Source organism: Cottoperca gobio, chromosome 6 (genome assembly GCF_900634415.1).
Source record: "Cottoperca gobio chromosome 6, fCotGob3.1, whole genome shotgun sequence".
NCBI lineage: Eukaryota > Metazoa > Chordata > Actinopteri > Perciformes > Bovichtidae > Cottoperca > Cottoperca gobio.
This window is the reverse complement of record NC_041360.1, coordinates 14,221,896-14,249,866: the sequence shown is the minus strand read 5'-3', so window position 1 is coordinate 14,249,866 and position 27,971 is coordinate 14,221,896. Positions and strand designations below refer to the sequence as shown.

The 27,971-nt window shown below is 40.3% G+C and overlaps 1 protein-coding gene across 1 annotated transcript; it reads left to right on the top strand.

The window, feature by feature from the left end:
* On the top strand, positions 1-27,971 carry pclob (piccolo presynaptic cytomatrix protein b). The gene is made up of 25 exons (XM_029433259.1): positions 1-2,213; positions 2,695-4,262; positions 4,845-5,110; positions 5,508-6,336; positions 7,327-8,371; positions 10,378-10,446; positions 10,770-10,796; positions 12,351-12,439; positions 12,586-12,661; positions 12,775-12,900; positions 14,530-14,638; positions 14,861-14,928; positions 15,033-15,271; positions 16,108-16,155; positions 16,252-16,382; positions 17,346-17,372; positions 17,811-17,904; positions 18,818-18,889; positions 19,402-19,693; positions 20,066-20,260; positions 22,497-22,638; positions 22,745-22,803; positions 23,559-23,696; positions 23,802-23,947; positions 24,736-27,971. Exons 1-25 carry the CDS (start codon positions 56-58, stop codon positions 24,877-24,879), a joined length of 8,157 nt encoding a protein of 2,718 aa, XP_029289119.1. The 5' UTR covers positions 1-55; the 3' UTR covers positions 24,880-27,971.

The window sequence follows — 27,971 nt, the reverse complement described above, 5'->3', positions numbered from 1 at the left end:
TCCGGCCATTGCTGAAATCCCATCAATACCACAAACTGTTCGGCCTTTAGAAGTTATGCCTATAGTAACAGGGCAGCTATCTTCGCAACACCAACTTATTTTAGTAGAAGCATTGACACTCCCTACAAAGTTGGAATTCCCTACAGAGGTTATAACAACTGAAACTGCTGTTAGAATACCAGAAGTAGCAACAGTATCTCCAGTAATTCATCCTGTACCTCTTGTTGTTGATGCTACCCCAACAACAGAAGTGGCTAAATCAATACCACAAACTACAGTTTCTAGGATTATAACTCCTACAATTGGTGAAATACCACCATCACCTCTTGTGATGGAGGTCCAACAAATGGCAGTACAACCAGAAGTACCTCATGTTATTTATGTTCCACTGGTCTATGGAGCAAGTACATCCTCAGTCATGTCACACTCAACACCATTACTGGAGGTCATAGCGTTGCAGCCTGAACGTGAGACACCCACAGATAGTATGACAATGGAGGTTGGTGTAAGAGCTTCAATACCGTCATCAGTGTTGCAGCCCCAGGCGGTGGCTGGGATGCCGGTGAGAGTTATTTCAACTGGGGAAACCACCAGTGGGAGTTGGACATCTGTAACGTCCATAGTACAGCCAACATACACCACAAGTGAAATGTTCACCTACCCTGCAGAATATGAAACACCTACGCAGGTGGTTACAACTGAGGCCTTTGCCACCAGGAGAGAATCCCTCACCATGCAGCAATCATTTCCATTGCCACATGTAGTAAACATGCCAGCTGAAAAAGATGTCCCTTTTGATGGTTATGCTGTTCAGGTCCCCTACAGGAGAGGATCTATTCAATCATCAGAACAAAGACCACAGGTTTTAACTTATTCATCAGAATATGATCACCCTCTGGAGATAATAACCACTGAGGCATATACCAGGAGAACATCAATGCCCACTGCACAGGACATTCCACAGGGTGTATATGTGGCTCCAGTCACTATAACTAAAATTCAGCAAGAGTCTATTGAGAGCCAAGAGATTCGAGGACCAGAAAAAGTGGTCTCTAGTATGAGTCACATGTATTCTTCTTCAATTTCCACCTCAGGCCAGCCTCCTGAAAGCCTCCCCAGCCTGGTCACACAGGTGTTCACCACTGAGGTCCAGAGGACCACTGTTTCTGTTGTTCATGAAAGACTTCCACAAGTTCCTCAACCCAGTGTAGCAATCACTATACAACCAGACATAGCTAAAGTCCAACCTCTGCCGAAACAGAATGGGAAGATAATCTACTCTGGTGATGTTATTGATTTACGTACCATGAAGGTTGGCATAAAGATGACTGAACTGGGCATGGACCTGACACCACCTGAGTCTTGTCGACAGTCTTTTTCAAGTGACTATAGTGGCCGTCAAATCACAGCAGTACAGCCTGAGATAGTCAATCTTAGTGCAGAAATCACCCCTGCAACCACATTGTCTGTGGTCACTGACAGCATCACAATAGTCACATGCACAGCAACCATTGCCTCATATAAGAACACTCCAGCAGAGAAACCACTGGATTTGCAGGGCCCTGTTACATCATTGCCTCTGCCTCTCACAACGTACAAACCATTCGAACCACTAGCTCAGATTGTATACAGACCTGTGAATTCCCAGCCCGTAGTCAGTGCTATAGGATCCACAGGTCAAGACATACCGATTAATCTTTCCTTTGGAGCTCTGGTCACCTCAGGAGGCAAACAGCAAATCACTTCCCCAGCAGCTATCAGCAATGGAGGCCCTGTCCTTTCTCTAGAGGCCACAGGGGCCATGGATCTGTCAAACTATAGACCAGTCAGAGCTATGGTAGCTTTGTCGGACACAAGCTCTGGAGTGGTGACCACTGTTATAGAGGAGGATGGGACTCCAGTCGACCTTACAGCTGGTAGGAGGAGTGTGTGCTGTGATGTAATTTACAAGCTACCATTTACAGGAAGCTGCAGAACACAGCCCCCAGTGACTGCCCAGCCTGAAAACCGTTTTGGCTACAGAGATGACCACTACCAATATGATAATGCTGGACTATATGGTATCAAAGGCATGAATGGTATAAAAGCCTCAATGTCTGAGACCAACTTGACTGAGGCAGGACTGTTCTCCTATGATCCGAAAAATGATTATGACTATCTCAGTGGATCTTCAGATGGCGCTATCGACCTCACTGCTGCCAAACTTTCTGCTGGTGAGTTTGGGGATATTTCTGCATGTTTGCAAGTATTTTTTTACTGCTTGCATTTAATTGTTTTAATAGACCTGAAACTTTCATTTTCATTTACAAAGTGCCATTACTCTTTATTTTATATTGTTACAGTTTAATATTTTGCTTATTGAAGGCATATGTGGTTGTGCTCTTTTTAAATCTATAAATGCATGCACGTAATTGTTTGCTTTGCTTTGGTATGATATGCATGTTTTCATTCAATATTAACACCTGCTTGTTTTGTTTTTTCTTTTGTCTTCATACAGATGCATGTGTGTGCCTGCGTGTGATACCTCACTATTTTGGTTTTGCATCTTGCTAGCCAAAATGACTGCAGATATGCATGCTAAATGAGAGTCTCTTCAAATCCAAATTGCATGACCTTTAACTCGTTTGAACATGTTTCTGAAATTATAATGTATTTGATGAAGTAAAATATATATCTTTGGACTTATTATGGCAGGTAAAGCTGTAGACTACACTAGCAAAGCTACTGGAAGCTATCCTGGAATGACTACTGCTCCATACTCCCAGGTCCTTGCAGCTGGGTTTGGTGCAAATGGAGTTCTCAGAACCTCAGATGGGATAGTTTACTCCTCTGTTGCTGCCCCAGATCCTTCCACATATGCAATTACAACTCAACCAGGCTCCATCTTTAGCAATTCCCTGAATCCTACATCAACAATCCAGAACCAGTCATTGCCACATCCGTATGGTTTTATTCCGAGTACAGACCCTGGACAGATAATTCCTTTTGATACAGGGCTACCTAAGGAGCTTCTACCCACAGCTTTGGCTGACATCATAACAGGCTATCCGGACATGTACTCAGACACCACCCTGGAAGCAATAGCTGCGTCTCTGGATGCCTTAGCCTCTTCCCCATTATTCCCTGGCTTAGACAACACCAAGATGGCCCAATATCAGATGGAGAGGGAGTTTCTAGAGCTAGAAAAGCTTAAGCAGCTTTGTCTCGCTGAGGAACTGGAGTGGGAGAGGCAGGAGATCCAGCGTTACCGTGAACAGGAGCAGCTTATGGTCCAAAGGGAGCTTGAGGAGCTTCAGGCTCTGAAACAGCAGCTTCTCATGCAGCAAGAGGAAGAGCACCATGCCCACATTGTGGCCCAGCAGGAGACCTATGCCCAGCAGAAAGAGCAGTTGCAGCAAATCCAACAACTCCAACTGCAACTTCAGCGCCAGCTTGATGAGCACTATGGTAGCACTGGTACCACAGGAAACCTACTAGAAGCTAAATATGCAGGGGTAGGGGACAGTGGCCAGTACTGGCCTGTCAAAGATGAGTCCACAGCTCCATCTATTGAGACACAGTTAGAGGAAAGTCAGGATCAGCTTAATCTAGTAAAGAGGCTTCAAGCTGATCAAGACACAGGGAAAAGAATTATTGATAGTGGAGTGCAGACAGACGATGAAGACTCAGCAGAGAAGCAGCATGTAGGAAGGAGAAAGAAGAACAAAAGAAATGTTGATAGCTCAGCTCAGACTGATGATGAGGACCAAGATGAATGGGATGCTCCCACAAAAGCTCGACGACGCTCTCGAAAACATAGCAGTGATGGGAAACATGGCTCCAAGGTCTCTAGCATTGCTATCCAAACAGTGGCAGAAATATCTGTCCAAACTGACCACTCAGGAACTATCAAACGACCCATTGTCCAGATGGACACTAGGGTGGAAATCATCAAACATATATCAGCTCCAGAGAACTCTCAGAGAGGAGGTAGTCTGAGCTGTCAGACAGACTATGACAGAAGGTACACACCAATTGAGGTGGGCTACAGCACACAACTAAAAGCAGATGTCCCCTCTAAGTCTAAAGTCTTCTACACCTCAGTCTCCCCCATGTCCCCGGAAAAGTCACTTGAAGGGCAGAGAATGCTGACTGCTGACCCAAACAGATTTTCCTCTGGACCTCGGATATTAAAGGCTGGTCAGAAATCTCTGTCTGATCCTAAATCCCTTAGTCCTGCCACAGACGACAGGATGGGTGGATACTATGCAGACAGCTATTCTGTAAGTCATAGCAGAATATAAATGGAAAAAATATGATTATTGTTATTATTGATAATGATAATTTCTGTGCTTATGATGGTTTCAGAATGATGGAAATGCTTCAAAGGACTACTGTGTAGGAATGATGGGGATTTGTGCTTGCAGAAATTGAATATAATATTCATAACTATGTTTTCATTACTTTATAATCACACTGAAAGTAATAATTGTTGTGTTTTTGTGAGCTTAGAATAAGCCCTTCATATCTCCATAGAGAGCAGGTCCTCTTTCACATGGTCTGCCATGTTGCACTGTCATGTTTCTACAGTAGCCGAGAATCGGAAAATCAAACATTGCCTCTAGAGAGGGCCATTTCTTTTTTTACCTTACCTGAAGGCCAACAACATGCTTGGAAAGGGAGGAGTGAGCGGAGAATGTTCAGTTGGGTACATTCTGCAACTTCACCGATAGATGCAACAAAATCCTACACATTGGTCCTTTGAATACAAAAATGATAGTAAAGCATGTAGTGAATTGCATTTTAATTGTGTTTTTATAATTATTCAATGATTGAAAGATGTATCATATGTTTTTATATTCTAGAGCCGAGGCTCTCCCTCTGGTACAGGTAAGAAGGTAAAGCGGACACTACCAGACCCCCCTCCCGAGGATGACTCTCTGACAGGACGGTCGGGCTACAGCTCCAACTCTGCTCGTCGCCGTCTTGCCCGCAGTACAACAATGGCCCGGGCAAAGATCCTGCAGGACATTGACAAGGAGCTTGATCTGGTGGAGAGAGAATCTTCTAAACTTCGCAAGAAACAAGCTGAGCTAGATGAAGAGGAAAAGGAGATTGATGCCAAATTACGGTGAGAAGCGACAGATTGAACATCAATACATTTAGGATACTATAAGCTTGCACTTTTTTTGGACCCTTTGACATTACTGTATTAAAAACTAATGTTAGTAACCAATGAATATGTCATAAATTGTTTACAACTAATACCATTGTGTTTATCCCTCTCATGCACTCATTATTCCGAATTAATCTGCACGATTCCCCTCTTACCTTGATAGTTTATGGGCTAAAAGGCTGCATTGACATCACTCAGTGAGACCTCTCCACACTCACACATGTCACACTCATACAAAAGGTACTACTGTGTGAGAACCCAGAAAAATTGTGCCTTTTTAGTTGTAATATCAATAGACTTGTTAGTGCTAAAATTTAAAAACAATATGTACCCTTTTTTCTTATTACTGTAGGTACCTGGAGATGGGTATCAACCGCCGTAAGGAGGCCTTACTGAAGGAGAGAGAAAAGAGAGAGAGGGCCTATCTCCAGGGGGTGGCGGAGGAAAGAGACTACATGTCAGACAGTGAGGTTAGCAACATCAGAGAGGCCAGGGGCGATGGCCTGGAGAGACCACGGACAGCTCCCCAGTCGGAGTTTGACCAATTCATCCCCCCCCAGACAGAAGCTGATTCCCAGTACAACACACTCACTAGTCCCTACTCTCACTATGCCCAGTATGTTCCCCAGACCCAAACCACCAGCCACTACACACAACAGAACCTATATCAGCAGCAGTCCCTTTACCATCAACAGGTGTCTCCTTACCCAACCCTATCCCTCTCCCATGCCCAGGCTCAATCTAGTAGCTACCAACATGCTCTGCTCTTGCAGCAGGGTAAGCAACGGCAATCCACCCTTTCTGATATAGAGCCTAAGATCACCACCAACTATGAAGTGATACACAACCAGCCTCTGATCATTGTGCCAACCTCCACAGAAAGTGGTTATGGGGTTGCTCACCTGGGGGGCAAGTATGGCAGTTTGGACTTGAGGCTAGGGCTAGGGGAGAGGAGCATGGCCTCTAGTCCCATGTCTAGCATTTCTGCTGATTCCTTCTATGCCGATATTGATCACCACAATTCCAGGAACTACGTGCTGATAGAGGACATAGGGGAGCTCACAAAGGCCTCAACAGGAATGAGCAACACCGGCTTGGGTTCTGGATTCAACATGCCTGATAAGGAGTTGTCCAAGGCAGACAGACTACTCAGGGCAGCAGAAGTCAGGCGCACAGCAGAGGTAAATAGTGTACTGTTACATTATCCTTATTTGTACCTTTTCTAATCTCCTCATGTACAGCTTTATTTTTAGTTTGATTTTAAAGGTACAATGTGTAATATATGGCCAGAATTATAGTAATATAAAATAATAATAATATAATATAAAAAAATAATTTATTCATACATACATTATCGACTGAATGTGAAGAATTAACAGTTTTGACGTTATGTCAAAGACATGTATGTAATGTGTTGCAGAGCTATCTACTGAAATGAGCATGCTAACCAGCTAGCCCTGACCCATCCTGCCTAATGTAATACTACAGGTACATCGAATGGCAATAGTGTGTCACCATAGCGTCTAGTCCGTCCTCAGTCCAACATGAGAGGATGAGGAACTAAATTAGAATTTAGAACTGAATTAGAACTGCCCCAAGAGCAGGATCCGCATACGCTATGATAATTTATTTATTGGATTAGATCCAAAGTGACAGAAACAAAATAAATACTTGTATTTTCATATTTATCAGTAGTATTATTTTGACCAGTTCTCAGAGTTAGAGCAGTTTGATTGAATTTTGCATATTCTTGCCCAGCTGTTAATTCCTAGTTGGCTTTTTTTTTCATAAGTGATGACTGTAAATTTAGATTGTAATGATACCCCCTATTACTTTGGAGCCTGTGGCCAGGTAATACACATTGCAGTCACTGAACATACGGAATGTCGAATGCCTTGCTATACTGCTTTTTTATTCCTATCATACAATTTGTATGGCCTGTGCAGCCTTTTGGTCTTATTCTACAGTGTATTGGCCAAACGGATGCTGATGTCTATGAAAAGTATCTTATCTGTTCCTAAAGGTGTCAATACAAATACATGTGGGAGGGACAGGCTAGATCAGTTGCCCTGTGCAACAAACCTCAATTAATTGCAATCACATGTAGACACTTTAATTCACATTTATGTTGAAAAACACTTAATGTGTAGCATACTATTTTCCCCTTTTAGGTGGCAGATTTTTTAGGCTCATCTCGTCTTCAGGGTTATGGTAAAGGAGAAGATGACACTATGGAGGAGCCTTATGAGCTGAAGCTACTGAAGCAGCAGATCAAGCAGGAGTTCAGGCGAGGAAATGAGGGACTAGAACACTTAACAGGCATGAGCCTGCCCCAGTATCTTCCCAGCGATAGCAGTTTTCGCCACTTCCCTAAAGGAGAAAAATATAGCATCGGCAGGCTCACCCTTGAAAAACAGGCTGCAAAGCAACTCCCAGCAGCTGTGCTTTACCAGAAACAGATGAAGAACAAAAAGGCCTTAACAGACCCTAGGGCCATCACAAAATGTTCTCCAATTCAGGAGAATAGGGACCTGGACTTTGGCAGCTACATGGGATCTGGGGCCTCCTCTGTGACAAATCTGGCTGCTACAGCTAGGTTGCTTCAGGATGAGATTACATTTGGACTAAGAAAGAATTTGTCTGAGCAGCAAAAATATCTGGGCTCCTCCCTGGGTGCAAATTTAGCTGGTTCTCTTAATCTTGGGCAGTCCCTCGGACTTGGATCCAATATAAGGGCCACTGCCCAGGATGATGGCACCTACCCAAGTGGCAACCATTCCAGACCCTCATCACGCCCCTCCTCCCGCCCGTCTTCTGTCTATGGCTTGGATCTATCTATCAAACGAGACCTATCCAGCTCCTCACTTAGACTTAAAACAGAAGGAGAGGTCCTGGATGCAGCATTTGCCCCTGGGGTTGCCAGAGCAAAGCCCACCAGTCTACCTATCAGCCAAAGTAGGGGCCGTATCCCCATTGTGGCTCAGAACTCTGAGGAGGAGAGTCCTCTGAGTCCAGTGGGGAAGCCTATGGGTATGGCTAGAGCCTCAGCTGGACCTCTACCTCCGATCTCTGCTGACTCCAGGGACCAATTTGGGTCCAGCCATTCTTTGCCAGAGGTACAGCAACATATGAGGGAGGAATCTCGGACGAGAGGCTATGATCGAGACATCGCATTCATCATGGATGACTTACAAGGCGCCATGTCTGACAGCGAAGGTAAATGGAGCCTGACACTGTTGCAGCAACTTGACTGTGTGGACCTGCTTGTCATGCATGCTAATGCTGAGTGGTCTTACTGAGTTTTTGTATTAACTGGTTCTTTTTCAATCAGTGCTCCAGATAATTGTTGTTGGTTGTTCACTTCTTTATTTCCCTCTTTCACGGTTAATGTCACATTAGATGTTTGCATGTTGTTTCCTTTTTTTCATGTAATATTTTACTCACCGATACATAATGCTCTTGACTTGAGTTTATGTATGTTACTAATCAGTTCTACCCATGTTTGTCATGTGATTTCATTAGCATGCATTGGCTTTTTATTTTACAATGGCTTTACTTCTTCACAGTTAAATGATCATCCTTACTTCTAAAACTCAGTGGTAACACGACTGGTATGCACAAAATCTATAGACTTGAAGTTATTCATACATGATGTCCACATTAAAGCTGCCTTATTCTTAGCGAGAGCCAAACATGTATTATTATTATACCAAGAAATACATATTTGACATTCATCCTAAACTTAGTATCTTCACAGGGCACATTCATTGAATGCATGGTAGATTTAACGCAGTTTTTGAGAATTCACTCCAGCATAAATATTTATGTTTAAAAAGGGTTGTGGCACATAATTGTAAACATGAGATTTAGAAATGTACTGATAGGGCAAGAGTATTTTTTTATCTTTTGAAGTCTGTCTTTATGAAAAAAACTTAAAATGTGTAATGTGAAAGTTATTCTTAAATAGAACAATGTTATATTTAATCATTTTCTCATGTGAAGTGCCTCATGAATGTAAATTGTGTTGAATAATATGATAAAGATCATATAATTAAAAATATAAATAATTATATATATCTTTCAAAATATTTGGTTAAAACGGTTTGAGCTGCTGTATAGACTAGACCATCTGGAAGCTTCAGAAACCTGTCGTAAAGGACTTTTACATAAAGGTATGACAAGGAGTGTCTAGGGATTCTCTCTGTCTTTTTTCCAGCCCTCCTTCACCAAGGTGCAGAGTAATATAGTGTCTTTGTGAAAAGTAGGTCATCGCCTCAGAAAAAAAGTATATTTACTTTTCTTAGACAGCCTTTCAGCTATTTTGGAAAGCGACTGCAAGCAGTAAGTTAAAAAGAATACTGCTGAATCATTGTGTATAGATGTACCAAAGTGTTCTGCAGGTGCAGTGGAGGCATTCACTTTGTGTAGTTACTTCTCTCTAACTCCTGGCAAGTCAGTGACACACACCTACCAATTTATGAGTAATCTAATTTGCAGGAGTTTTTGTACATTTCAACCCATACTGCAATGCAATGACTTTCTCTCAAGGACTACCGCGCAATTATGCCTACTGTTACAAATTACAATAAGCACCATATTATTGTGTTTCATTTTTTTGTATGTACCTATATGTCTTTATTCATATATGTCTTTAATTTTCTATCTGTATCTGTGCATCCTTGCATGTTGTGTAGTATATGTGTTTTCCATTTCCATTATAATAAAGTGAATGTTTTCTGCTTGTTGGTTGTTGCTGTGGATGTCTCATTGCCATGTGAGATGTCCATGTCCCCTAGGAATTGATAGCAGATGTTGACATGTACTATCTCCATCTTTATAAGTGTGGGATTGGTAGTGTTCCATTAGATTAGGCAAATCTATTTTGTGTAGATGTCAATATACCACTTGGAAAGTTATTCTTAAGATTTAATTAGATACAGTATGTTATGCATTTAGTAGAAACAAGTATACTTAAACATTGCAAAAAATAAAATATGAAATGACGTCTGAAAAACACTTCCCTGATTAGGAAGGTTTATTGTCATCCACATTGATTATTAGATCAGTATCGCAATGCATAACAGTAACAGATATGTTTAGCAATTTTTACTTTTTTTATGGATCATTTGCGGAGGATCAGTATGGTTAAATACCTGATAAGAAGATGATATTTGTCATAATATTTGACCTAAGGTAAAAGTGTCCATCTGCCTTGATTACAGCACTAAGTGAGTCCATGCTGGCTTTGAACAGAGATGATGCCAGAATCTTTCATGAAAGTATCAGACACGGTAGAGTATTTTACAGTACTAGTTAAAAACCCTTACTTTCATGGTACTGCTATGGCTCAATTTTACATTAATTGATAGATGACCTTTTCCCCTAAAATGTTTTATGTTGTTCATGATGCTACTGCTCCAATTTGTAAACTGTCTGATAGGCTAGTAAAATCAGACCTGCAGTAATTTCAAGCATGCATCTTACATTGACTACTGATTTCAGTGCATGTGCTGAAGTATACTTACAATACAAATTTAGTCATAGCACAGTTCCTGTAGTTTGTTAGATGTGTTGAACGCATTTCTAAAAAAAAACATTTAACTTTGTACCCCAGCTGGAGGCCCAAACTGGAATATAGAAGGTGAGACAGCATCACAATTCCATATAGTTACATAAAGGCTTTATGCCTCCATGCCGCACATCATGGTTCTGAATGATCCACTTCTCTGGTTGATTTTGTAAACACACCAGACTCATTCTAGAATGACCCACATCTCAGTAGTAAACAATATGTAATTTAGCAGATCTTTAGTAGTTGACATGTCAGACCCCATCTTAATGGCACTAGCTATTTTCTTTGTGTCATAAACTACAGTGACTTTAGTTATACATCATTCTGGAATGACATCACATCACAGTACTTCTAAAAGCATATCAGACCCATCTCCAGTATTCATGTTCATGCACTTTTGCAAAACAATCACGTCTATATTGTGTGATCATGTGTAAGTGTTACCACAAAAATATGTTTCAATTGCTATCGCAGTTCATATATGTTAAGGCATTTTATCCAATTTTTTTTAATAGAATTCTGAAGGTCGATGTTGCCACTGTTTACTGATTCTAGATCAAAAAACTAATACTGGTAAGAACTGATAAGTGCTTTCTAATCCAATTAATTTCTCTAACAGGCAACATTTACCTTCAGCGTATAAAGTCATCAGGCCATTTCTCTTCATCATTATTGGTGCATCTCCTTGGTGGAATTAGATCACTGATAATACAGAGACATTTGGCAGACCTGTGCACATTCTAACCTTAGTGACAATCTATTTCATTAAACACCAAAGTGTTGACTCGCATTGCTGACGTAGAACATTCTCCACCAACCTGCCTTGTTACCATGGCTTTAGATGTCTGTATGATGAGCTTAACGGGGGTCACAGACCACATCATTTATAATACATCACAAATACATTACAGTACCAGTTCACAGTTAAATGGATGTTGATCCTATACTATAAGCTACAGTGGAAGGTAAGGACTTAAATACTGTGTAGATATTACTCCCCTTCACCCCTTAAATTATTTTATTTTTTTAATTGGCTATATAAACAAGGTGTATTATTATGATTGAAGATTATCATTGATATATTGAAATATTATTATATTTATTGGAATTAAAACAGACAATGGAACAACTCAAACCTACAGTCTGAAATTATTAATTGCAATACATAATTTCCAAGGGTTTCTTTCAACAACAATGTTTCATATACAGCAGCTATGAAAATGTGGACAAAAAAGAGCCCTCTCACTGAGACGGAAAGCACTGCATGGTATCAAACGCATGCGAAACTTAACTCTTGAAATGTGTTCATCCTTCATTAAGTGCTTGTAGTGATCATTTGATCCCAAAGACAGCATGGATAGGGTGGAGCAGAGTTTATACGTCTTTGCTTTCACCTATCCAGTCAGGACAGATCAGAGATCTTCCTGCATTTGTACAAGTGGGAATGAATGTTTGACAAACTTTGTGACGCATACTAGAAACTGTTTCCAAAGCTTGATTGCAAGAATGATTTCTGCCCAAGTAATCATTACCATGTTTAAAGCAGAGATGTGTCAAGCTATCGGAGATACAGTAGGTGTGTGTTTGTGTGTAGGCTGTTAACCACTATCTCTTCCTGTCTAGCCTACCACCTGAGGAGAGAGGACACAGATTGGTTTGATAAGCCAAGTGAAGGGCATCCGCAGAGCAGAAACATGTCAGACAGGAGACAGGTGAGATCCAAGCTACCAACATCCCACTTCACACTACTATATGCTGTATACTTACCTAACTTTCCAGTCAAACAGTAAACCTGAAATGTTTTCTGGAAGGAAGCCTATATTATTCATATTGTAAATTCTTTTAAAATCTTTCTCAGATGAAACTGGTCCCTTACGCCTTCCCTCACACTCATATTAAGCTGATGAGAGACCCAAAGGACACCAGTGTGTCAGGTACAAGGCAAACACAAAACATACAGACATACCATACAACAATTATGCACACATCACTTTGTATCACTTATCAGCTGCTTTAATTAGGATTTGCATGTTTATTTTTCTCTCAGGCAACGGACTTGGGATCCGTGTGGTAGGTGGAAAGGAGATTCCGGGAAGCCGAGGACAGATTGGAGCATACATTGCCAAGGTTATCCCTGGTGGTGTGGCAGAACAAACAGGACAAGTCGTAGAGGGTAAGAGGAGAATGAGAAAAAGAGGTGTTATGAATTAGTGTTTATCAGCACCAGCTGGCTATTTGAGCTTATTTTAAATGTGCATTATTATTATTGTTATTTATTATTTTTATTTTTATTATTGGTACTATTATTATTTAATCAGGGAATAAAACATTTATCTTTAGAATAAAAAAAAGGGAAAATACGATGTTCAATTTGAAATAGTAAGACAAACTACTACATACTGTATTTCCATCATTCCACAAGAGAACATGCTTTTAAAATGAAGGTATAGGAGGTGCATTCATTTGACTTTGCTGTAGTCTACATGACAACAAATAATTTCCGAGGCCTGAAAGATTATTGTTGTAAACGCAAGTCTTAAACTGTTATTATTTTTAGGGCAGTGTAAAAGCCTTAAGTGAAAATCCCTGCATGAATCACTGAATTCCAGATGGAGATGTGAGCGGCTGCTGATGCCTTCTGTATTGTGGTCTGTCATGTCTCATTCCCCAACACATCACATCCAAACACAGAAAAAAGACGGTCAACTCACCCTCCACAGCACTGGGCTGTGTTAGTCATTAGACTAGATTTAGCATCATCATAAACACACAAATACACAAAGGCAGGCATAGACAAACACACATACACAATATATGAACGTTTATGAACGTTCAGACATCTCTCCTCAATTTGTACATTAAGCTATTAGAATTTCAAATAATTGATGTTCTAATTTTTATTGTTTGGACACCAATGGATATCAATGATGATTTCCAAACTTGAAGATATTTTGTTTGTAGTTTCTCTCTTTAAATGGACTGCTGTGACTTTGCTATTACATAGGAGAGGGGGTGAAGGACAGATCAGCTGTGTATTGTTTCCTGGTCTATTCATTTATATGCATGGCCATATTAGCTGTGATAAATAAATAGGAATAGTGGTCATGGTCATGAATAGTGGTCATGCTGGCAATGTTTACTTTCTAGCGTATACTGAATTGTAAATATGCAAATGTGATTATTTATGTTTCACTGACAGCAGAACATGCCTTGAGGTACAAGGAGTAATAAAGTGGGGGAGGATACAGTGACTAATATAGAGAGAGCAGAGGGACTAATCTAAATGAGCAGTGGCTTATGCAGAAGGATATGCAGATATTAATTCAAATATTTATTATCACAGCAGCTGGTGAGTTGCATCGAAAGCAGAAGTCAAATCGGAAGACCAGATTCCAGTTGTGTAAGCGAGGCCTCATAAAGCTCTGGCCTTATGTTGGAGGGTTTGAGTTTGCTGTGCACTGATTTTTGTATATTATATCAATAATATACACATTTGAAAACTATTTGAGATGTGTTGTTTTGTCTGACTTCTTCTATAACTGACATGGGTTAGGGTTAGGGTTAGGGGTAGGGTTATGCTGACTATAACTTATATGCAAAACTCTAGTTTCCTGTTTCACACTGGGTGTACTATAAATGTAATCATCACTTCTGCTGTGTGAGCATGTAGGCTTTTTTATTCAAACTGAATCATGATTTGTTTTATACAGAGAGCGGGTGAAGTATATTTGCAGACAGGCTATAACATATTGTGTAGGAATTGATAACACCCTTTTGTCTCTACCTTTTTATCACACTACAGGAATGCAGGTGTTGGAGTGGAACCGAAACCCTCTGACGGGAAAGACTTATGAAGAAGTGCAATGCATCATGGGCCAGCCATGTGCAGAGGCGGAGCTCTGTGTGAGACTGTGAGTTACATCTGTCATCATTTACCCCTCTATCCCACTGAAACTCCAACATGTTTAGTTGCAATATGGTAACCCTGCACCCATGTACACCTTCTCTCCTCCCTCCTTTCCCTCCTCTTCATTTCACATCCTTTCATCTGACAAATATCACGCTATGACTGATTACTGCTAAAATACACTGGTTGATATTCCATTATAAATTTCCTGTATGGATCCAAACAGCGACCTTAATATGCTGTCTGACCCTGAGCACCCACAAGCCCTGGAGCACCATGTCCAGCTTAAGGCTGGTATGTACAAGGATTTGTTGATACGTCTGCATGCATGCATGTATCTGTGTACCTATTTCACATAAGTACAGGGTGAATTACTATACGTATATTCGTTTCAGTAGGTGGGCAGCGTTCCCCCGGTGTGGATCCTAATCAGTTGGCTGCAGAACTGCAGAAGGTGTCCCAGCAGCTGGCTCCTGGTATGGCTGGAACAGGGCTTGGGCCTGGGGGTTTGGGGGTCCTCTCTGCACTGGAGCGCTCTGCCCTCCTCCACTCGGGTACTGGATCAGCTGGCTCCAGTGGTGTGCCAAGCCCCGGCCAGCCCGCATCCCCTGCCATAAACAAGAAACAACGACACAAGGTTGTGGATTTGACTTGTTAGCATGTTTTTTTGCTGCTTTATCTCAAGCATAGACAGTGAACATTGGTTTATATATCAGAGGTTAATACATTGTGTAAAATATAAATGTAGACTAAATAATAGTATTGATCTTTTTTAAGTCACAAGAACACTGTTTGGTCTATTATGCACCTCCATCAGTATTACATTTTACATATATCAAGCTACAAGGGGAGGTTGCATGTGAAGGTCAAATGGTGAGACTGTGTTCATCAGAGAGTGACAGGCCAATTATAATGGAACAAGAAAATAGTGTGGTACAGTGCATGACCCTGTATGGGTGGTCTTTATATATGAAATATATGCAATATATGCATAACTGCTATATTATACGTAGATGTTTGAATGCTTTATTATTGAAAGGCATGTCGCGATTAATAGAAGAAATAGGATGCATTATGTAATGACAAATAGGTATGAATACCTAGCATAGAACAGGAAACAAACAGTCGAAATGTATTTGTACTTATCGTCTTAACTGAAAAAGACAATTTTTATTGACTAACTACCTCAATTAATTGATTAACCTTCTCAAACTTCACTGAAGGACTTTTCCAGTCAATTACACATCTCAGACAGTCAACACTCTCCTGAGGCTCATAGATCCGCTGAGAAAACTTTATTTTCTACAAGGACAACCCATTCATCTGTACATTTACAATATATATTTCAGGAGGGAAGTCAGAGCATCATTTACCTACTCTCAGAGTAATAACTGAATTTTGGGTCTTTGTGGGTCAGGTCATGAAACAATCATTTTACAACCACTGTATGCTCTTCCCCACTTTTGTTTGTAGCCAATAGAGGTAATGAGGACACCTCATCCCATCACTGGAGAAATTCAGGTATTGAAACACTTACAAGAAGTAACGTGATGTAACTGAAATGTTTTCAGCTGCTGTCTTTCTCACACAGCCTCCCGTCCACTCTTTTCCCCTCAGCTCCAGATCAACTATGACAGGAACCTGGGAAACCTGATAGTCCATGTCCTGCAGGCTAGAAACCTGGCCCAGAGGGACAACGATGGCTACTCTGACCCTTTTGTCAAGGTCTACCTCTTGCCTGGCAGAGGGTGAGCTTTGAGTGTGTTTAAGTGTTCACGAATGTCTGGTCTTTGTCTGCCTTTCTGCTTCTGTGTCTGTCTTGTTTTCTCTCCCCCTATTTCTTTCTGACTTTATCTTGACTTGTCTGGTACGGAATTGACTAACTACCTGAGTTTGTGTGAGAGAATGAGACTGGATATGATGACATGAGGCATTTATTTGTAGTGTAATTTGATTCAATTTGATTCAATCTCTATGGATCAATGGATGGGTGTTTTAGACTTTATACAAAGCTGTGAGAGGAGATCATTTGCCATACTGCAACATTATAATATGTTCAATGATCTGGTCATAGACAGCATACATGTGTGCAAACATACTCTATGCTGAATTCACAAGTTCCCTCTTTCTCTTCCCACTTTGACTGAATTGAGAATGTTTGTCCCCTAGTATTATGTCACGCGCTTCCTGCTCTTGGCCGATCCACCCAAGAGCTTCTACCCAAGAGCCCGTGAATAGCAAGAGAAAGGATCGATACAGCCTACATCTGCTCTGTAACAGGATCTGCTCTTAGATTATGACCCCATTAGACCTGTCTATGAGATTATAAGAGCCCTCTACTACACGGTTAGAATGAATCTGTAGGAGAGAATTTTTGTTCCCCTTGCTGTTTCATTTGAAGATTATTTTGAAATGTATTGATCAGACATTAGCGGTAGAGTGCACGGCCACGGTATTGCAACAACAGTTCAGAATAGTGAATTAGTCATTCTCCCATAAGCCAGTTGTAATCATTGTGAGGTTTTTTGGTCTCGGTCACATACATTGCTTGGGCAACAGTAATACACCCTGCAGAGAATATTGATTGCCTCAGCTCTCTATCCTTTACTGCCTTTTCTTTGGGCTCTCTGGGCTTCTCTGACAGTTTTTTGTGTTTTTGCTTTTCTTGTTTGTGATATCTGCCCTCCTCTTCCTCTTCTGGACTCCCTCAGCCAAGTCATGGTTGTCCAGAATGCAAGGTAGCGTGGTGCTGATCTTTGCTTTTCGTTGGTGTTACGTTTTTTCTTTCTGTAAATTATGTCTCCAAAGTGGTTTTCCATCCTTTTGTTGTGGCCTTTGTTGTTCGTCCAATTTTCTGCTCTACTTCATGGTGTTTAAGAACACTCCTGTCATTGCTTTTTCTCTTCATGCCTCTCACGTTTAACTCTCCTCAGCTTCTATCTCTGAAGTGCTTTGTGATTTTGTAAAAGCATCTAAGACAATTTAAAGAACATTGAATTTGTTTCTGATGTCTCCACAGCAGGAGATTGACTAATTTAAAAGCATCTATTAAGTCCACAGTTATTGAGCATATTACAATGTGGTAAATGTTTGCCATGGGGTCAGGCAGGGAAGAAGAATGTTAATGTAACTCACCATACTGACAACCAATCATTCTGAATATCATGACTTATCAGTGCTGATAACAAGAGAAGGACCAAGTATGCCCAGAAGACCATGAACCCAGAATGGAACCAGACTGTCATCTACAAGAACATTCATTTGGAGCAGGTACTGTGCAGAATGACATTAACACACACATACACAAACTGTCCCTCCGTGGATATCTTATTATATCCTTATTAGGATTCTGTCCTCATGCCTTGCCTCCGGGGCTGTCCTCCGTATCCCTGTGCAACCTCTTATCTGCACTCCCAAGACTCAAGTTAACAACCATCATTGTTGCTCTCACGCAGTCTCAACACAGACAGGCTAACTGCGTGTCATTTTAACAAAGAGAGTGATAACAACTTTGTAATCGTACGCCTGTGTGCTTATGCCAGTGTTACTGTGTTTATGGGTGTTTGTGTTTTCTTCTTGGATGTTTGCTAGGAGCATGTGTTGTTTGTGAAAAAGACACCATCGAGACAGTAATTACAACATTAAGGGATGATGAGTGCAGATGCAGTAGCTTTAGTGGTCAGGGAATAGAAGCCTTCAGTGGGCTCTCTGGGGCTGCCTTCTGTTAATTACGTCTCATTGCTGGCTGGAGCCTGCCGGCCTTAAAAATGCTGCGACATCGCTCATTCGCCCACTCACCCACTCACCCCCTGAGAATTGTTTCCATCTCCTCCCACACATTCCTATATACACATACACATTCACAAGTTAATGTGTGTACATGTATTGGAACAAACTAAATCTAATGAAAAGTCATTGCTTCATTGCTTATTACAGTAAACAACCCTTCTAGGTTTGCATTCATTCATGCACATACAGTGTGCTTGTTTTCTTTCATGCTTCCTTCCCTCACTCACTCACTCACTCACTCACTCACTCACTCACTCACGCACACTCACGCACACACACACACACACACACACGCACACACACACACACACACTAACATAGGCACACTCAAACATACATATGCACACAAGATCCCTCATCATAATCTCTCTTCTTCTTCACTTTTTCTATCCAGCTAAAGAAGAAGACGCTGGAGGTGACAGTGTGGGACTATGACAGATCCTCCTCCAATGACTTCCTCGGAGAGGTGAGTGCTTTTAGAATCTCAAAAAAAGCAACTGAAAATGTCAAAAACACTTCCTCAAAGAAACGGTTTCAGCTGCTTTATTTTTTCGCTGGCACAAACTTTTCTTAAAACAACCTAATAATATTAACCTTATCTCCCTCCTCTCACAAACTGTGAAGTCAAGCTTCGCTTCACGTCTGTAAATATGTAGAGAGAGCAGTGCTATTCATCTTGTGCTAACAGCAGAATGCATTACATTTCTTTCGCATTTACACACTCTGTGCTGTTATCTACCAAATGAATTCCTCTCTGTGTGCCCTTGTATATTTTTCTACCTGTTGTACCTGAGCGTTGGGCTTTGTTTTAGAGTCTTGAATAGTTGTATTTTTTTCTCTTAATTTCACTGTGTGTGTGTGTGTGTGTGTGTGTGTGTGTGTGTGTGTGTGTGTGTGTGTGTGCGTGTGTGTGTGTGTGTGTGTGTGTGTGTGTGTGTGTGTGTGTGTGTGTGTGTGTGTGTGTTAACTGTGTCTCAGGTGTTGATTGACTTGTCCAACACTGCCCTGCTTGACAACACTCCTCGCTGGCTGTTTCTGAAAGAGCAGAGTGAGAGTATTGAGCACAGCAAAGCCCACCATGCTGCTCAAGGCCCTCCAGGGTCTGGGTCAGATCAGGGTTATGGTCAGGGACACAGCCTAGGCCATATGTCAGGCCCTGGGATGGGGCCTGGTCATGGACTAGACCAAGGACCAGATGGGAGTCATGATTCACCTAAAAACTCTGTAATCAAGAGCAGAAGCCATGGAATCTTCCCTGATCCAGCCAAAGGTAAAATAAGATCCTCAATAAGTACTTGTATTTAGCCTGGGAGACACTCATACTGTACACATATTCAATGTCCATAATTTCCATGAATCTGTTTCTTCTATATGACACATCATGACACTGACTATCCTTGGCGTGCGCCCATTTGCGACAAAAACTATAATTCGTAAATGTGTCACTTAGTTGTCATAGAGACAGTAGCTGTTACCATAGAAACAAACATTTTAATAATTGCTTGACAGCTGTAATTACACTCTATGTGATTGTCAACTGCTACATGGCACATTAAGGACCACTGTGGAGCTGTTAACTGTGTGGATTCATCTCTCTCCTCTCCTATTAGCAGTCATAACCCTCCATTTCATCTTCCTGCAGACATGCAGATGATGCCTTTGGAAAAGTCTCACAGCAGCCCAGGCAGCTCCAAGTCTTCCTCTGATGGCCAACTGCGCTCCCATGGCCCCTCCAGAAGCCAAAGCAAGAGCAGCGTCACTCAGGCTCACCTTGAGGACGCAGGGATAGCCATTGCTGCCGCCGAGGCGGCTGTGCAACAGTCCCGCCTGCAACCAAGTAAATCCCGCCCCTTCCCATGATATACTTCCTGTGACATGCTTCCTTTTTCCTGCACATGCAAGCTTTGTTGAGATTGTTTCATGAAAACCTAAACCACTGTGCGTTCACCTCCTTAACATTTTACCTTTGCCTTCTGCTGTCCACATCTTACTTTTTGAGCACAAAGTGATTTGTGTTGATCAATAATTACATTTCTGACTCCTCCTAGTTGAAGCAATCTTACTAATATAGTCACTAAAGAAAATCAAAGGTAGATGAAAAATAACTGAGATATATCAAAACCTAAACTTGTAAGCTTTTTTTTCAGTCTTTAAATCTAAAATTAAATATTTATAAATCTGCACTAAATATCCCAAATACAGTATTTGACATTTCCATCTCTTAAATATCTTGCTTCCTTTGGTATCTTAAGAAGGACATACAGTTGGTATATTGCTGTGAGTTATTAACACAGCAGAAGAGTTTAACAACTTATGAACAAACTGAACAAACATATATTTATTTCCGAAATAAGAGCTCCAGATCCTTCTGTTTCTACATGAAATGTGCATGTGCCAATCCCAAACATATGGTTTCTACAGAGCCCTAAAGTGTGGAGATCTCCAACCCCAGTATAGAAACCAAACTGGGATGGCAATCCCTCACCTCTTGTACCATATTAACAACATTTAAACAATATCCATTTATGTTCATGCATAATATTTAGTGTGATGTCTTCAAAAGGAAGAACTATGTTGTCATCCCTTAGATAAGATAAGTTAGTGTCTGAGCTTTTTAAGCATGCAGTTGCAACTTCCCTGGCTACTATTCCCTGGCCACTGAGGACTTTGTGATGCTGCAGTCGCTCTGTGTGTGTGCATGTGTGTGCCATATGAATGAACCCTTAGAAAAGCCACAAAACATGCACACAGACACACACAGGTATGGCTCCCCTTCCTACCCAATCCTCTCCCAAACCTGCCTCCTAAAACAAAGGGGAAACACATGTGAGCCTGAACCAGTCAAACCAGGAAACACAAGCACACCAAGAGGTTCAAAAGTGAACAGGAGGCTCACTCACCGGCCAATGAGAGTAAAGCGGTCAGCTAACCATGAGAGGAACAGAAGTGTCGAGGGAAGGTGAGGCAACATAGGAAAAATGTACTGCTAAATATTATTAATCCTAATTTATTAACCATAATCCAATAACACTAAAACCAAAAAAATAGATAAGAAACAAATGTAAGCCATATAACCAAATGTGTAAATAATTGAAGTAACAACATAAATCTCATTTAATGATTTTCATGTATGTAAGTCTGTAAATGTCTGAGAGTGTGCATGTGCGTGTTTTTACTTTTTTTGATTTATTATTATCTAATTGTGTTTTCATGGCTATAGAAATGGACTTCCAAGCTATTTGTTCCATGGATTGAGTTTCTATTAGTCATTGTTTTAAAGCAAATGTAGGCAGCGGACACTGAGATCACGGAGGCAAAGAATGTATATCAACCCTTAGTCTAGACAGAAACACTTCACATATTCCCTGAACTAATCACACTCTTTCATACTGTATGAGCAGAACTCAACAGCAGCCAGGAGCCAAGTGGAAATAATGAAATATATCGAAAACATCCATATTCTCACACTATTCATTTTCATTAATGAAATCAACTTAGTGACCTTCATGTATTTCTAGGAAAGGGATTTGCTGTGATCTTAATGAGTTAACCAAGGTCATTCACAATGCTCTGCTAAATGCAAGGACGAGCTGTCATCTACGCTGATCTGTCCCTCCCCTGATATGCTGTTATGTGATGCTCAATCAAAGTTATGTGTGACAGATAGTGTCACTGTGAGTGAGTGATAACTGGGGGTGTGAAGTGTTTCTGTTGGACATGCATGCAAAAGATGAGTCAGTTAAGACGTGCTTTGTTCTTTGCTTTGTTCAAATGATTTGCTGTAAAGAAAACCATAGATAGATATATATATATATAGATATATAGATAGATAGATAGATAGATAGATAGATAGATAGATAGACAGATAGATAGATAGATAGATAGATAGACAGACAGATAGATAGATAGATAGATAGATAGACAGATAGATAGATAGATAGATAGATAGATAGATAGATAGATAGATAGATAGACAGACAGATAGATAGATAGACAGACAGACAGACAGACAGATAGATAGATAGATTGATAGATCATTTCCTTACCATCACACTCGCTCTTGCCACGCTCAGGACCAGGACACCGACTGGGTGATGTCTCAGCGTCAGTGGTGCTGTCTGCCCCGAGTCTTGTGGGAGACACCTATGGAGGTCTGGATGGGGAAGAGGGAGTGGGCACTGGAGTGGACAGTGCCATTTTTCAAGTCCCACGCATGTAAGACCATTTATAGCTCTTTCTCAGCACCTCCAGTAATGCTTGAAGCTGACACTTATGCATCATTCAAGAGGTCTGATGATGCTCATATGTTTTTCTCTCACAGCGGAAAGACTATTCCTAACGGCACCGACAAACACCAACTAGGGACTCCGGAAAATGAAGGCAAGTTCCAGAAATGTCCTCTGTTTACAGCTGTTACTTGGTTGTAGGTCTCCACCTGCTGTCTACTTTGTATAACAGCATTATGTATTTATTTTTGCTTATTTACCCAGACACTCTTTTAAACAAGTTTAAACTGTGTTTCATAATGACTCTATTGAACTGTGGAGTCAAATGCTTGGTTAAGTGCTTATTGTCAGGAAGCAATATTTACGCAGCATAATGACTTAATGCATGGCTGGGGTGGTGGAAGTGAGGTGGATGTCACACTATCCTACCCGCTGTCATAACTATATCTACATTTCAGGTAGCTCAGATGTCATGGTGCCGCCCTTCCATCTCTTGTTACAATGTGTAACAAAGAGCCCAAGGTCATTTTAGGCTTAAACCTGGTAGCTGTTACACAGATAAGGGTCAGGAGGTCATTTCCATGGTGCCGGACGACTCATCACATTTAACGCCTGTCTTCAGAAAACCCTTACATTTAAATATCAATAGAGACACATGACAGTTAATAAGACCCGTGTGAAACAGCAAAAATGTTCTCTGACCTGCTTTCATTCTGCTCTGAACCCAGGTTTAGTGATGCATAATTGTTGAATAATTTAAATAATCCGCTTTTCTGTGCAACCATAGGAATCTGCCTGCAGGTACTTAGCGCAGGGTTCAGCCAGGGCTATCCAAATAAAGAAATATAGAAATATCCAAATGTATTCCAAAAACTGATCACCCACATCTCTTTTGTTTCTTATTTTCAGGCGGTAAAACACAAGTAATAGGGGAGATCAAGGTGGCTCTCAAGAAGGAGGTAAAGACAGAAGGGGACCAACTGGTCTTGGAGATCCTTCAATGCAGGAACATCACTTACAAGTTCAAAAGCCCTGACCACCTACCAGGTCTGGAAGTAGTTTGTATTTGTGCACGTGCATGAGTGTGAGTATACTTTAAATAGTTTGCAGCATCATTAATCCATATTCATGATTTATCTCATTTGCCCTCAGACCTGTATGTGAAGTTGTATGTGGTAAATGTAGCCACTCAGAAGAGGATCATCAAGAAGAAGACCAGAGTTTGTCGACATGACAGAGAGCCTTCTTTCAATGAGACCTTCAGATTCCCCCTCAACTCAACTGGACACTCCATACAGGTAGAACCGGCCACCAAATGACACAGTTGGAGACTGGCAGATATGGATCTGGCTTTGTCCACCTGTCAAGCATGAAGTGTCACACAAAACTGCTTCAAAATGATCACGTTAAAACAATAGTGTGCACATCTAGTTGGCCTAATATTCATAGAAAATTACTTCCATGTGCAGTACCAGTCAAACGTTTGGACACACCTTCTCATTCAATGTGAATGTGAATGAGAAGGTGTGTCCAAACTTTTGACTGGTACTGCATATATTTGCAGTAATTTGGTGTATTTATCCAGTTCAGTTTACATCCAGCAGCTCCAACATGGTTTATTGCAGCTAATTAAAACTGGATGCTTGTAATGATGTTTGATGATACAAGTCATAAACCTCTTTATGGTACGTTTTTATATACTGGTCTGCTGCCTCATGTAGCAGCTGGGAGATTACACCTCCTGCTGCAGGATATGACTAGCTGGTAAATTATATAATAAGTAAATTCACAGACTGTTGCAGTTTAATAAATACTAGCAAATCGTACAACATCATGCTTACTGACTCAAGTCACAAACATAATTACATGTACATGTCTTGTTTGTAATTAAGGGTAATACTAATATGTCTAGATGTCATCCTGATTTAAATGCTAAACTAATCAATATATCAAATGTTGTTGTGTTGTAACCACTTCACCCAAATGGTACTTGCATTATTCATGCTGAATAACCTGCTTTTACCCATGCACTTTTCAAGATTTTAAGCCATGACCAATCTGCTTTTTCTCTCCAATGTATTTCCAGCTTTTCTTGATGTCCAACGGAGGCAAGTTCATGAAGAAGACCCTGATAGGGGAGGCCTACATCTGGCTGGACAAGGTAGACATGAGGAAAAGAGTGGTCAGCTGGCACAAGTTGTTTGTCAGCTCCAATCAGACCAACCCCTGAGAGCCACAACAAAAAGATGGAGATGGGATAGATGGATGAAAGGTGAAGCCAGAAGAAGTTCAGAGATCCAATTTGACAAACAGACGAATAAGAGAAAATAAAAAGCTTAAGAAGAGGAACTAAAAAAGATCAATTTCATTCACTTCCTTAGTTCATGAGTGATGTGATAATACCATAACAACTGTATCAGTCCAACACTGCCAGCACACATGTCCACCTCTTCCCATATTGAGTCTGTGCTGGCTGTGGACTTTGCTTGTAGGATGCAAACATGCAAATACCACAGCAAGCGCTGAAACACACTCAGCAGCAATATGGCTCTGAGTGCAGTGATGTCCTTCTTACCATAGTTCCAATTCAAATGATCCACATACGCCTTTGTTGATTTGGGGCTGTGTAACTAAGCTAACATATCTATCGGAGGGAAAGCTGGAAAAAAAAAATTACTTTGATCATAAATTGAATTAGCATTGTGTTTTCTTCATATAAGAGTCATTGTTGGAGTGCCCATATGATGGTTGTGATGTGCGTTGACATCAGTGGTCTTGAAATGTTAAATATGAAGGAATGTGCAATGTTTTTGTATGATAGTCTTTCAGTTTCATGTAAAAAGAAAAAAAAAAAGAGACAGACAGTTGACTTTTGCTATGGGATGAAGATACATGTACAGCACCACAGATTGTAGATATCACACATGCAGATTACAGAGCATATCAGAGAACCACATTGTACAGTGTGATGTTTATATCATATACAACTATATCAGATGCAGAATATATCTAAATACAATATACAGTATAAGAGTTGTTCTCTTCTCACTAGATTATATATAATACAATATACACATATGATCTCTGGTTGAGGCCGTGGGTAACGCACTGACAATCCAGTAGGCTACTTCAGTCTATGGTGTAGGCAGTCTTAATAGCCGTTATGTGAATGTGGACCTATGTGAGCTCAAGGATGTTCATGAAAAATAGCTCCTTCAGTCCTCTGATCACACTGATGCACCATTAGATATTCAACAGGGCTGTGATGGATTCAAAATGTTAAATGCCATTGACATATTGCGATTTCACTGGCATGCTCCTGTGAAAGGCAGGTTGAAATACAAATACAATGAACAGCAGTGTGTGTTTAAAAGTCCAAAACACAAAACGCTATGTTGAAAGTAACAAGCCAACTGTTGAGGATGAGAAGAGTTTATCACATCTGTGTCACGTGTACAACATTTTTACTTTAACGCTGTTGAAGTTTCTCAGTGTATGCTAATATTACTTTCTGTTCAGCCCATCGTGTAATTACACTGTTGGTATGGACATGTAATTCACAAGTTGTGTCAAAACCGTACATGTGTCTGCAACTGTCATCACCTCAGTATGACAGCTCTGCTTTCTGTGTATTAGTCAACAACCCTAGTCTGAGTTTTACCTAAAAATAATTTCAAAATGAAGAAAAAAAAAAGTTATTACCAGTCAAATGTCAAGGTTCATCTGTGTTTCTGGATGTGCTGTAAAACTCATTATGCTGTTTTCTGTCAGTGGCTCCCGCAACACAGTGAACCAGCCTCTTTCACTGCCTGGCCCACTGAGGTTCGGTCATATTAATAATAAGTTAGATGGGGACAAGTCTCAGTACTAATGTGGAGCAGGTGACCCATTAATTCTTCTTGTAATGTTCTTCAACCATAACTAAAGAATAAAAAATAAAAAACACTATGAAGTGACCCTCAGAAAGATTGTTGTTGAATTTAGGCATATCACAGGGCTGATGCAATTTTTTAAAGAATTAAATATAACAGAGGAAACAACAAACACACTTAGACAAGATGTCACTTAAATCATAGCAAAGGATAACAAAAAGAAAATATAATAAGGAAGGGAACGTGGTTGATTATTCAAATAATTATTTTGCTGTGCCAACCTTGATTTATTTTTATTATTCCAGACACATTGGTTCTTAATTCTATGCAACATAGATGTGTTTGAATGCATTTGTTTTTTGGAACTAAATGTTATATTTGTGAACATATGGTCTAAAGAAATGTCTTATTGAAAAATTACTTTGATTTGTACATCATGGAAAGAAAATATTAAATAAATAGATTTTTTTACTGATTTTAATATAAATTGATGTTAACAGCTGTTGACATCTACATGGAGCTTAAGCACTTTATTATTACATTGTTTATTTTCCTTGTCTCATTTTAACTGTTATGACATGCAAGATTATGTGTTTTGTGTTTCTGCACTGAAATGAACTGAATCATGGTGTATGTGGTGGCAGAAAATATTGTGGTGTGCATTTTGTATCTATGTGGCAAAAGAAAAAGAAATGCAAACACGTTGGGGTTCCTAAACACAATGCACAATCTGGGGAGAAATCACTCTTACTACATCTTGCTCATAGTCTACTGACCAGTCTGTGTACAAAGTACAGTAAATAAGACATATTCCCTAAATGCTCAGCCATGTCTGTTTAACCCCTCGTGTTTCATTAGACTTCCCTCAAGCTAATTACTGTTTGTTCAAATCAGCTGTTGCCTGTAATCGTGAAACCATCTATTTGTTGTTGTTCTGACGGGTGTGAATGTGACTCAAGTCCTTTGACATGTGTATATAAAGTGTTTATTTTCTACAAAGATTGAATGTTTATATTGTCCGAAGTTTGAGCATGTGAGTGTCGAAAAAAATCACAAAAGACTTATAATTGTACAGCAATGTGTGTCTATAGTTGTATAAGGGGAGTTGACTGTGTAATCAAAACATGTGCTGTCAACCAATGACTATCTGTGCAACCACCTCCAGTACACAGCTGAAACACATAGGGAAAAAAAATCTATTCAACTTCAATAGTTGTCTGAGACTTTATGTTTTGGATGTTGCATGTTTTGTTGATGGTTTGTCTGTATATTTTGCCTACAGATTGTGTTTAAAAAGAGACAGAGATATGTATAGATTTATCTGTATGCTGACTGTAAAGAAATATGCTTGTAAAATTGTCTTGTTTTTCACTCAGTGTAAAAACAAAGAATCTAATGTTATGGTTTTGTGGTTGTACACAGGATGTGTTAAGATATTATGCAAATTGTG